General features: G+C 37.5%; 1 protein-coding gene across 2 annotated transcripts in view; it reads right to left on the reverse strand.

Annotated features, from left to right (window-relative positions):
• LOC134820332 (polypyrimidine tract-binding protein 2-like) overlaps nucleotides 1-7,395 on the reverse strand; it is a 35,173-nt gene extending 27,778 nt beyond the window's left edge. For both annotated transcript variants that reach the window (XM_063830579.1, XM_063830572.1), the window contains exon 1: nucleotides 7,355-7,395. In XM_063830579.1, the coding sequence (XP_063686649.1) occupies nucleotides 7,355-7,370 (16 nt within the window). In that variant the 5' untranslated portion in view covers nucleotides 7,371-7,395. The remainder of the gene's footprint in view (nucleotides 1-7,354) is intronic.
• Nucleotides 7,396-14,001: the final 6,606 nt, after the last annotated feature.

Below are 14,001 nucleotides of genomic sequence, written 5' to 3' on the forward strand. Positions count from 1 at the left end.
CACTGTTGACGTAGACAACACATAAAAAAAAGGGTTATTGTAGAACATATTGGAATACAGCGAAATAGAATTAAATAATTTGCCGGCACTACTCTGAACGTAATTAGGGGGTAACTGGAGGGTAACTTTCTGGCGGTAAAAGCGCCGGTAGAGAACCGGTAATGTGGCGGTAAATGCGGTTCGGGTCTTGAGAAGGATCGCGGAGTCTCTATTTAACTAGTCGTATCAGTTTAGGGAGTCTACCGCGCAATTACTCTGTTGAAGTTTAATCAAGTACTACATCAGGTCTACGATATATTATATTATCAGGCAACATTAAAACATTTTTACTTCTTAAAATCGGTTCGAATATTGATGATCTAACATATTGTTGAAGGCACTGAGACTCTTCACTCCACAAATAACTTATGTCTGTTATAAATATAAGCTATTTTCACAAAATGTTGACAACAGTTTTTTTACACTACTCACTAAAACTAAGATGAGCAATGTTAACATAATTATGTCTGAAGTTAACATAATTATGTCTGACTGTGAATGTAGAGGTCATTACACTCTGAAAATGTAGGATAATATAAACCTCACATCTCCCCGTCTCGACAGTATATAATATGTCTCAAGACTGAAGCTTGAGCAGAATTAATTACCATCTCTGATGTTGTTATGGGGATGGTTGGTTGGCATGGTAGTTACTATGGGCATGGCTGGTAGCTGCTTGAATGAGCTTCAGGGCTGCTCTATTAATACAGCATGGTGTGTATACACTTGTGGACATGTCTCCAATAATGTTATACGACGTAGGACCTGACCGGCTAAATGGTAAATAGTATCAGGGTCATAGATTTACTTTTGTGTTTGGCGGATAATTCACATGGCGCTCATACGTAAGACGATAGGAATGTACAGGTCAGAGACTAATTTTGGTTGAAGTAAACTTATTTTCACCACTATGTTTTCACTTTATAGACGTCGATTCTTTCAACACTGTTTGTTCACGTACTTTTCCCATGACAAAATAAACACGGTCAAACTGACCATTATAACTCCCCTTCTATTCATGGTGTGTCCGAAGTGTGTCCATGGTGTGTCCATGGTGTGTCCGAGGTGTGTCCAGTCAAACCCCACTGAGTGTCATGGGGTATTCTATATAGTGTACATTAATAGCCTCGTATCTGCTTCAAGCTGAGACCCATCTTAAATACCTTCCAGAAGACTGCAGAACTTGAGCATTTTTTGAGGGACATTTAGAAAACTTCTCATTCTTTGTTGTCTACTATAAACTGTAAAGATGGATTCCTTTGCTAATTCCATAAAGAAGAAGCCAACGAGCACCTGCTTTTTAACAACTGCCAGCAAGTTTTAGTTGCGGGCTCTTTATTCAGGAAAAGATATTGGCAGAATAAGTATCACCGTTACGATGTAGTTTATTGTAGCGGAGCTTTATCTTGTCAGCTCTGTATTCAGCAACCGCAAAGCCGAGATGGCGGTGTAACTATCTGACTTGCTCCTTTCAACATCAAAGTTCTAATGTGTTGCCAATAGACACGTTTACATGGTTACATGGATATAGGCGGGCCTGATTGAGGGGAGAGGACAATGAAAACAGTGGTTCGAATAAAGCGCTGCTCACATGTTCTTTAAAGCACGGATCACGTGATCTAGAATAGTGTCACGTGACACGCAGATACAGTGTAGGATTGGTCAATCCGGGTGGAGGTGAGGCGACCTAAAGTTGATCCGGTAATTCGGGCTTTGTCTAGGAATTAGGTGTTGAATAGCCCTCGATCAATAGAAAGCAAGATGTGTAGTCGATATTTAATGAATCCGATAAATCGTTGACAAAATATGGGTGTGAATGTAAAAGATTTCTATAGAACTATCAGTATATTGTCGCTGGGATGACACAATGAAGAACAGCATCAGATAAACCTTGCTGCGTGTGGCTATATCTGTGTGGAGCAGTCTAATTAAAATAAAGAGGGACCAGAGAGACAATATTTATATATTCTCAATGGAAAAAGGGGAGATTTAGAAAAAATGATTATCGTAGGGGATACTACGTCTACAAGTACAAAGGATAAATAAATATACAATAATTTATCGATTAATAGCCCAAAGATGACAGTGTGCAGAGGCGCAACACATCAGATAGTTACAACAAACAAGTGTCTCGCACTACTCCGAATATGTAAATGAGTACACCGGTCAGAGGCAATGAAGAGACCGGCCCGAGCACGCAACACGACACCAAACATGTCACCGTTATAACTCCCTTCCCGTATATATTAGTACTATATGATATAATATCTTGTTATTAAATACGACACTATCTCCTCAACATCAGATTTATATCTTTGTCTAGTCTGTTCTACTTGGTTTAGTACCCGTTTTGTAGTGTACTGTGTGCCGAAACTCTAGTTCAAGTACCCCCAAATATTGAAAACGGGTGGGTTTCTTAACAATTCCTGCCCATGTCAGAAATGTAAAGTAATTGTACCATGTAGGTGGAGTATGTAGTATTTTGTATGTGTTTTGCCACATCTAGGTAGTAGGTACTGTCTACCCTGTCTGCACCTTTACTCGTGACTCAGTTCCTGGCACCCTCATGCACCCTGAATTATATTATACTATTGGATATTATTCCTTATAATTATCACCCTAGTCCCTATCTCTTCGTTTATCTTACTAGCTCTATCTCTCTTCCTGTACCAATGTGGGTTCTTGCAGTTACTAAAATGATGATATAAAAACCCCTAAAACCGTTCTTTTTCCCCACAACTTTCTTTTCAGGGATCCACCCCAAGCTTTGCCCTCAGTTTCAAGACTACCAGAATAATCCCTGAACCCAGATTCTCACTTCATTACATCATAACCACTCAGCAGCAATGACCCTATATTGATATTCTGACATCTCCCATCCTATCTTTGAGAGGTTCTAGTTCTGTCAGCAGTGTCTCTTGTTTCTCCCAGTGATGACATGTTCCGGTCAACCTCTCCGTCTGCGCACGTGGGCGCTCTGTTCACCACCCCCAACACTTTGAACCCCAACTATCATGTCATTCTCTCCCAACACTCACACATACTGGTACCTAGTACATGTGTGTAATGGGGCGTGTCAATGTTTGAGAACTTGAACTGAAGTTATATCACTGCACAAGTCAGGAGTATGGATAGGTTTCAGCCAGACATTTCTTTAGAGAAAACATAAAATTATGCATTGTTCTCGTGTCGTATGTAATAAGCTGTACTCAAAACTCGCGAGCTTTTTTCTCTTCTTTAAAAAAAAAAGAACTGATTAGAGATGTTTCGTACTTCAATGTTTCATCACACTAACACTTGACTAACTTCAATAGACCAATTCAGAGAGTAGTAGTAGTAGTAGAGCTCCTATATATCTGTCAACAAATGCCTCTCTCCTTCCCCGATCAGAATGAATCATACCATCACTATTTTTCAGTGCACTCTAAATCTTATCCTGATGATTTATACTACATTTACGCAGCGTACTTATCTACTGTTTTCTCTTTCTACACTCTTAGAAAGACACTGTTTTACTCTCTTTCTTCACTTTTACTAAGACTAAACAATGCGAGCCCCTCATCGTGTCCTCATAGCACTAACTCTTATTATACCACCTGGAAACACGATCCACCACACCGGCCCAACCTCCTAATAATCTGCTTTTTAATAACGGTCCTTGCAACTAATGCAACAGTATATTTATTCAATTTAGTCTGCATTTAGCAGAGAGAGAGAGAGAGAGAGAGAGAGAGAGGCGAGGCTGTCTTAATCTCTACACCTAGCTCGGCTAAGGCTCTTGAAAAATGTTAAGATCAGGGATTGTGTTAAGGTTTTATCGTATTAGTGCGGGGATGACGTGAGGGTTTGGTCACGTGGGGTGCAAGATAGAGAGGTTATAATTACAATGTGGAGCTACCTCTGAGAGTGAATCTACTGGTTTCATGATAGTACCAGGTACTTTCCCTGAACTGCAGTAATGGTTATTAGTATCTGCCACGGAGATTCAATCTTTCAATTTATATATTAGAGCTTCTTAGTGGAGAAGAGAAGCTATATAATTGTGAAATTGAGCTTTATGTGATCTGAGAAGCGTCAAAAATATAACCATTTACCAAGGGTCTAATCAAATAATTGGGGAGAAAACCCCGCGCAGTTCGGGGACCTAATTGTAGCTGATTATACCATATAAGGCATGATTGTTCTGGAGGTCTACAAGGTACTGAGTCTTGGAAACACGGACTTCTCAATAGTTAGAGGGGACGGCGCTCTTCTCAGCAGAATGATAAGCTGTTCTTCCATCATAACTAAATATAGCACAGGGCAACATATTCTCTCGCCGTATTAGTCAAGAGGTACACGGTTATTGTTCTTTTGTACAGGGATTGTTCATGGTATTGTCAGCACTTTCCAAGTTACATACCTCTAGTATTGATAGGTTACAGGCAACTGCAGCACCAGTATTACCGGCAAACGCCGCACTTTCATAAAAAACGTGAGCACTACCCTGCACTACCCTGGTCGGCTGGTCAGGCGGGTAAAACGTTTTTATATTCAGCACTTCAGTCTAATTCCCCCACTTTTTGAAGTGATCCCCTCTGCAGGCCTTGAGGGCACGACGACATTCCAACAGTGGACACCCAGCTAGCGCCTCTATCTTCTCTACACCGCACTACACGCCAGTATGTAACAGCTAATAGCTGGCAGGTACGCTCAGCTCCGTAAATCCCGCCTCAAAGCAAGTTCCAAACCCTACATAACTAGAAACATTTCTACTGTTTCAGAGCTCTCTCAACCGGGCAGCAGTTCAGCACCCTCGACATATCCCGAGCCGAGAAGTAGTGCTTCTACACCCCACCATGTGATAAATGTCACGGAGCAGGAGCGGTCAACTTAAACCGAGCTACGCGAAACATGCAGTTCCGGCAACAATTGTTGACACAGTCAGGATTTGGTGTTGAAAAGTTCGGTCCGGCGATACTCTGTGACCCGTAATATTCTATTTCGGATGGAAGATGCTATACAAGAGAGTGCTTTATCCTCATAATTTTATATAAAACGGAAAATAAATTTTTATTACAGTGGATGAGGAGGAGGAGGAGGAGGAGGAGGAGGAGGAGGAGGAGGAGGAGGAGAAGGAAGAGGGGGCACCGTTCAGTACAGACGTCTGAGTATGTTTCTAATTTCACATATTATTCCCAAATTAATTTGGGGACGTGATGTACACTGAAACAATCCTAGGGTTGAGGTCAGGACCATAATGTTTAATTATTGGGTTTGAAAGAAATAAAGGATCCGACGGTAATTTTCTTTCGAGTATTTTATGAACACAATAACACACTATCAATACTTTTAATCGCATCATAACAATCAGGCAGTTGCACAGCCCATTACCCCAACTTGTACACACACACCCCCTCACTCATTACACACTAATCACTCTCCATTACACCCTAATTAGCTAATTAAACCCTCATTACATGGCTCAGTCAAACCACCAGCTCCCGGACTGGGTATCAAGTTTCGTGTGAGTTGATATGAGCACTATTGTTTATTGACTACCACTGGTCATTAGGGGTCACACTGCTTGTGTGTGAAGGTTTGTGGGGGAATATGTTATTTACACGTACATTCCGATCTTGAGCCACGAGGTGGAGCGGAGGGTGACAATTGGAAATGAAATATTAAAAAGTAGCGAATATTAGCATCTGGTTTGGATATTGTGGCAGTATTAATTTGGGGTAATGGTCGATGCAGATCCTTAGTGTTCAGAGCTAGGAGCTGTATATATATATAATATAATAATATATATATGTAATGTTGATAGCAATAACCATTACATATGTCTTATAACTAGTCCAGTATTAATAAGTTACACAGTCAATGCTAACTCAACAAAATAGAATTATAAAGGAACGTTTAGCTGGTAATAACTTAATATTGTTGTCGACAGCGTTCTGTAGCTTTGACCATGACTTAACAGCGTAGCTATTCGGTTGAATGTTCTGTGTGCTGATAATATGCAACTACATAGAATGCCAATACCTGGACTAGTCTAGATGATGCATACTCATCTTCATTTCCAGATTCCTGGAGAAGTTGTTAAATAGGGGGGCCGACTACAAACTCTCAGACTAAGTTAAACTACCATTGAGTGGGAGAGAATGGTTTTAAACTATGATAAGCACCGTTCATGTCACACACACACTCTCACCGCCTAATAACGAGCTATTCTACGTGATTGACGACACACAACTATAATATCTCTATTATATAACTGCGACACTTAAAAGTATACTACTACTTTACTTGTTAAGTGTTATAACACTATTAATACCACAATCAGGATATACCGACTAGATCACACACCCCCCCTTTCAGCGGGTATCTGAACTGTTAAAATCCCTACAACACTTTCATTATGCAGCTTTGACCCCTTTGTAATCGGTTATAAAAACAGTACAAAAGGATCATCCGCAGCGTTTTCAACGTCACACCAAAAGTAAGTTCTCACACTCCCGCCACATGATCAGTGCCATTCTGAGTTTTAAATACTTATCAAGTGTTAGCTAGAGTTTTATAACGTTTTGGAGTAGACAAAGCGTGTGCATTTTAACACTGTACTGCTTGCCATTCGAGTGTTTGTACATCTAGCATCTCTAATACAATTTTAAAGGAGTACATTTGCATGTTAGTTGATCATGACTTGGAATGGTGGTAATTTAGTGCATATTTTTCTGTTTTATCCAGTACAACGCGATATAGAGCGGAATGTCTCCCGCTGTAGATAATATGTAATACATCCACGGATCAATAGAATTATCGGAATCTGAAGTAGTCCAGTTATCATGTTCTTAAAAGGGCATGCATTTGCAATTCACAGTGATCATCATTGCCACAAAGCGACAACCCTCGGAGTACTCAGTACATGTTATGACGGTGGAGGCATCACGTTACAACCGTGTACCACGATGGAAATCCGACTGGAGCAGGCCTAACTGAAGTTTCGTCAGAGCAAGCGCTTGTATTGAGCAGAATAAATCATGCATGTTATTGCAAGCATCGACTAAACACCAGTTTCAACTGCGCTCACTTTCTTACAGCCGTGGTTAAGATAGAGAGCATCTTGCTCATGTAATATATTTTACTCTTACAAGTTATATTATATCACTTATTCTGTTTATAATTGCTAAACAAAAACTGGAAATGCCAAGAAGAATTATCGTAATTATGATAACGTATTATACTTAGTTACTTAAGATTGTCATCAGTTATTAAAAAGATCTTGGATACAAATTTAAGTCACATAATAAAATAGAAATTTGAAATTACTCACCGAGATGCAGCGACATCAATGTTTTTGTATCTTCCTAAAATGAGGGGTGTTTATTAAGTATTGTAAGTTAAAATGAAATGAGGTATTTAAATCCCGATCATATGATTAACCAACAAGACAAGGAAGGTGATTGACCTTGTCAGAGCCGCTGACTGTAAGAGATGTGTAAATGCGTAAACGCAAAGTTAACACAAAAACAATAAATCCATACTTTAATGTTTCAATACAAGACTTAGACAATACAATAGATCAAGCTCTAAAAGTATAAGAAAGATTATCAGAGATTATAAATGCCTGTGAATTTCCAATTTAAATTGTACTGACATATAATAAACTTCAAATGAAAATCATTCCAATATCTATTAATAAATAAATTAACATAATAATATATTTGTCGATATTAAAATTCATTGCGAGTCTTCATTAAAAGTGGATTTAGAAACTTTTAACTGGTAGAAAACTGATCTTTAAATTGGTTTTTAAAAGGATATTTAAAATAATTCTTCTTCTCAACACAAGTGAGTAAAACATTTGTACAAGAGAACTGCAGCAGGAATAACATATTTCTTCGCATAGTCTGGCGTTTTATGGAACTTTCATATGAATTGAAACACATTTAAGCTGCAAAAAAGCTTGAAAAAATAAGTCAGCAGATACTTTGACACTTCATAAAAGATCCTAGCAAGAAACCATTTCAAACCTTACAAATATCACACAAACACTACAAACTTTAAGTGTCACAAAATAACAAATCAATCGATCATCATAAAACTTATTTAGTGCTGATGCTCTGGTGTACATTGTCACAATATGTTAAGATAATAATAAGATTCCACACCACTCGAAGAGGATAAGAGAGATTATATTTTGCTTTTTCTTCAGAAAACTTCTTACATAGGTTTTTGGCCATGTTGGTTAGTGGAAATAAAATTGAAAGCTTATCTGCACTGAAGCCAAGAGGGAAATCGACTCATAAATATTATACCATACAGAGCATTTTGTTCTGTGCAGCCTCATTGATTACCCATAGTTATACAGTTGTTAAAGTTATGGCGATCACTCTTTTTAATAGTTTAACCTGAATTGATTGTTTGATCGGCCCTACACTCTGTGCACTGATTAACTCTCATAGTACATCTGACGTGTTGTCATGGTAACATGAATTATTTGTTACTCGTAGTATGGTACAAAGATAAACAATTTTTAATCTATGTTAATGATTCAGTGATTAACATCCCGTTGACTGTTCATCGATATGGTTGGTGTGTACCATTATAGTACGTGGGTTTTCTATTCTTCTATTGTGTTCTATAATCAGTAATGTTGCCCTGTTCTGCATCTTAAACCAAAGGCAAAAGCATTATGATTTTCTTGTTAATTTGCAACTTGAGTCCGAAATCTTTTACTTTTATTTGCTGTGATTGTTGGAAACTGTGAAGTTTTGGAAAAATGCCCGCTTGTGGATATAAAACATATCATACTCGCCTCGCGGGCAGAATTTCTTAATATAGCATTTTGGCCCCACGGCCCCCGAGCTATATGAAGAAATGTCGTCCTCGGTCTAGCGCCCTCGAGGACATAAATAATATATTGCACGCATGGGCTGCGTTGATATACGGGTATCGGCCTTACAAAATGACACGAAAAAGGAGATGGCTCTGAAATGCACAAAAATGAGTTTTGTTCATGTTTTATTATCCAGATAGGTAGTTCAACAGGTATATTTTTCTTCCCGGGGGTTGATTTGATTGAAAAACCGTAAATTTTGCGATAAAAATTGTCATCTTTGAAATCTTCCAAAAAAGCATGCCTTACAAAATGACAATTTCGTCACGGCTGTCATTTTTTAACAGCAGCCTATATAAAATTTGATTTCACCTAGGACAGTTAGATAAATATAATAGATTGAAGATTAGAATAGCTTTTACAGGAAAAAGGATGATTAAAAAAAGTTGGGCAATTTCGCGTGAGATAGTGCCTTACAAAATGACAACCCAAAACGGCATCACTTCAAATCCGATTTGGGAAAAAGTTTCATTATTCTTTCACGTGTCTTACTGTTAGATATATATGTTGTTTATATTATACCAGTTCTGTTTTTACCAAAATATATTTAAAAAGGAACATTTTTTATACTTTGAAAAAATTTAAAAAATGTCATTTTGTGAGGCGTTAAAATCATTTTTTGTTTTCATACTTGAACACAGTATTTGGTTATATTTGATATTTTCTATGACTGGATAGATCACTTTTCAGTGTTTAGTTAACGTTTGACATGTTTTAGGAGTTGTTATTACTCTCTGCTTTCACAAAATAGAAGCTTTATTTCGTTGAGTTTTAAAATCAGAGTTTGAAATCAAAGAGTTTGAAATCAAAGTTTTGATATCAGAGCTGCACTTTTGTAATGCTACTTGATTGTTAACTGTCAGATTATGATTATTTTTAACTCCTTCTTGTATTGACTGTTTCTGATCCATTTTTGATGATGAAAATAATTCAATCTGAAACATTGTCATTTTGTAAGGCTTTTCGGTGTCATTTTGTGAGGCATTTTGATCAAAATTGATGATCAAACAAACACATTTAGGCTCATCATGAGCTTACTGGGTTTAAGAATACCAATAATTAGGCAAGGGGCATCCAATATAAATATGCCATCTTTGTATCATAAAATAAAACTGTCATTTTGTGAGGCATAACACTGTCATTTTGTGAGGCTAGGTCATTTTTTTGTCATTTATTCTACCAAAGTCACTAAATCAGTTTTTTTATTTGACCAGAGTAGTCTTTGATTGACATAAGTCATGGTAGTACCTGGTTTTCTGGGGTTAAATTCAAAACTTTGGTCTCCATTCTGGGTAACAGTTAGGCGGGGCAATGACTGAACAGCAAAAACGTCCATATTTATGTAAGAAATATAGATTCTATGTCATTATCATTCCTTGGGAAGTGTTAATTAATGCTTTTTCTTTCATACAGTAAAAGGAATAGGGTTCAATGTATAGGGAACCTAAGCTACAGCATGGTCTATGTGGGCTGTCATTTTGTGAGGCCTGTCATTTTGTAAGGCCGATACCCGTATATATATATATTATATATACAATGTGTAATGAGGTCTGATCGTCATCTTCTTACAGCGTTCGATGTCTGTGTGAAGGTAAAATGGTGATATCCTCTGGATCAGGCAGAGGTTGAGTGTTATCGGGATTATTATTTTTTTAGTAGTGGAACAGCAATACTAAGGTAATGGGACTACCGCAGTAGTCCCATTACCTTAGTATTGCTGTTCCACTACTAAAAAAATATACAATGTGTATTGCGAATCTTACCATAAAAAGCAAGAACTTTGTTTTCAAGATAAAGCATGTTAAACTATGATACATAAGACAAATCAAGAAGACATCAAATTTTTTTCAATAAAAAACAATAGTCCTTTCCAGTGGCGTAACATTGCCTGTTGGCCCCCCCCCCCCCCCCCCCCCCCCTGCTGAAAAAGCACCCCCTGTTTGGTGCATCCTCCCCTTTTGGCGCCCCTCCCTAAAATTGAACAAATTAGTAAAATCTCTTAAAAAAGTGTGTTTCTAGAGCAAAACGCTAGCACTGTAGATAACTTTTTCGAAATTGTCCCACATTCAAACGACGATTTAGAGCCCCCTAAGATGCCCGGCGCAGCAGAGTTGGCGTGGCCCTTACGCCACTGGTCCTTTCAAACCTAGATTCTTAGCTAATTTCAGCAACAGGCATCCTGACCTGTGGAGAACTTTGAAGATCAGAAAGCCTGAAAAGAAAAGAGGTATGAATGGCTACAAGTAGATAAAGACAGCAGGCTGGAAAAAAGAGACTTCTGCGCACAGGGGAATCAGAAGATGATCAGTAGCCCAGAATACCGAACTGTGGACTGTAAGAGATAATCTTTACCTCATTCTTCAAAAGACAAGCTTTAAGAACTCTTAGATAATATGTTTATATAAGTTTTGTCTTTCTTAAATTTTATTGCCATTACAATTAATATCATAATAGATAAAAGTAAACATCCGATAATAAACTTGCTAGAACCAGTATAGCCCAAGATGCTTTACTAACAAATAAAAAGAACTAGCAGGTTCATGGTCCTTCGAACGCGCATACATGATAGGCCATACCGATCATGTAATTTTTCATTTTAAATATGAAAAATTTAAATAATATCAACATTCAATAAATATTTTATCATATAATTTTACAGATAAATGATGCTGGGGGACTCCAAACCCACAGCACTTCGTCGGGTAGTTGATGCAACTTTTACAAACAAGAGCCACTTGCTATGAGGTGACTTAGCTACATGGGGTCACCTTTTTTAATCAAATAAAACCGGTGCCGGTTATATATGATTACCACTAACAATAGTAAGACCTCTATAGAAGTACAGCAATAGCAGCAAATCTGGGGAAACTTTGAAATACACCAATTTGAAGCATTTAACCCCCCCTTAAAAATCAAAGATTATGAATTTTAGTAATCTGATCATTTACATAGGTCCAAAAATGTCATAGCTTCATGATAGTGCAACGAAAAAAATCTCAGAACATTTTGGTGCTGAGTTAGGTGGTTAAGTAGTCGAAAAATGACTGATTTGTTAGTGGACATTTTTTATACCTCTAACACCCAAACCCTTACTACAGTGAAGATATAAGTACTACAGTTAATATTGATGGTCATTATTGAACAAAAATGGTTCATTGACACATAGTTGAAGAAGGAAATTAAAAAAATTAATAAATGTGGTCTGTGGAGTGGTTTATTTGTTTATGTTATAGTGTACGCGTGCGCGCGCTAGCGCGTACTTAACCATCTGTAGGCCAACATATTTAGTCTAGGCTTAAATTCTTTATATATTATGTCACCACTATGGTGCCCAATACTTTTAGTGAAGGTTTGATGTAGAACAGTTAACCACCAACTGTGGTATATCAAAAAAACCATGTTTGTACGCGTGCGCGCGCGCTAGCGCGTACTTAACCACCTGGTATGGCACAGCATTGAAATATCACTATAATTTCAAAAGCAGAGGTCACCATTCAGGTGCCCAAAACTTTTGACTATGGTCCCAATACCATAAAACCTTAGATGTGGCCTCAATGTGGTTAAAACATGTTTATTTTGGACTTTCGGTCAACAGAAGCCATCACAAATTAACCATTATTCAGCAACCTCCGAACTTTTTGTGCCTTATTTTGTTTTGATATTTGATTATGAGAGATAGCTGGAGGATAATAAGTGATTTTAAAGATAATGCAACAAAATGTGTGGCCGTATGGTGGTTAAAACGACCAAAAACACTAATTTTGGTCAATTTTAGACCTTTATTAACCATGATGGACGCAACATAGGACTCAGCAATGTTTCTGGTCATATAAATGAGCAGGTAGTTATATCTAGATAATGTAGCATGGCCAGCTATAGCTTTACAAAGCTAATATGTGCTCTAAAAATGGTTAATTAGTGCAAATATAGGGTATTTTCGAGACATTTTAACCACCTTAGCTGCACATTGATCGGAATGCATGAACTTGGGGTCAATTATGCATTTGCAAACAAATATACACTCATTTGGATAGCAAACCATTATCTGAAGTTCATATTGTGGTTAATTTTCACTTTAATAGATGCCTTGTTCAACAGCCTAGCAAGTAATATAGCCCTTTTAACCACTTTTATGACAACATTTCTTGAAAAATTTTATCAAGACCCTTCAAATGTCCTTTGTTGACCATAAAATGTCGACTAAAATCATTAATAATGTTTTGATTGGTGGTTAACAACAAATTTTGACATTTTAACCATCTTTTTAGCACTTTTTACGAATATTAACAACCTCAAATCAACCATACTATTAAATTGCACATTTGTGATAAAAAATTATCATCCATGCACAAATGAACAACCACCACTATACATCTATAATCGGAGCAATATTTATAGCTCACCGTTCATCTTCAATTTAACCACCATTAGGACCACAAAATGCCCCCCATGAGGTTTGAAAACTTTTGTGATAGTTGCACCATGATATGATCTCAATATAATGACTACTCAGTTCATAATATCATACCTCAAAATGGTGGTTAACCCTAAAACTGGTATTTTAACCACCATAGTGGCCACATAGATGACCCATTAACCACAATTATTCAACATAACCGTACTGCAGTGTTTTGTGCACCAGAAAAACATCACTCCAACATTGAGATTAACCACAATGAGCTGCAACATAATGTTGAAGTCAACATACTCAAATTGTGTGAAAAAAGTCAATGTCCACCAAGTTTCCCCAGATTTGCTGCTATTGCTGAGTAGGATGTCGGTTTTTTACCACTTCCTTAACATCAGGAAAAGAGGGCACTGATACAATGGCAGTCTCCCAAAGGTTCCTACACTATCTGGCTCGGTTGCTACAGCAAATCCTGGAGTGACAATAATCACAAAGCAAGTAACCGAAAGACCTAGCCCAGTTTTATCCTGGTGAACAGTTCAATGAAACAAGAAATTTAATTTTAGCACATTTTACAGAATCAACACATTTATAACGATGAAAATATAATGCTCATTTGGTGTATAACTTTCTGTCCTTCACTGCTAATTGGGTTGTAAACGGAGAGGCAACT

The sequence above is a fragment of the Bolinopsis microptera genome, chromosome 9 (genome assembly GCF_026151205.1).
Source record: "Bolinopsis microptera isolate Bmic1 chromosome 9, MBARI_Bmic_1.0, whole genome shotgun sequence".
Classification (NCBI taxonomy): Eukaryota; Metazoa; Ctenophora; class Tentaculata; order Lobata; family Bolinopsidae; genus Bolinopsis; species Bolinopsis microptera.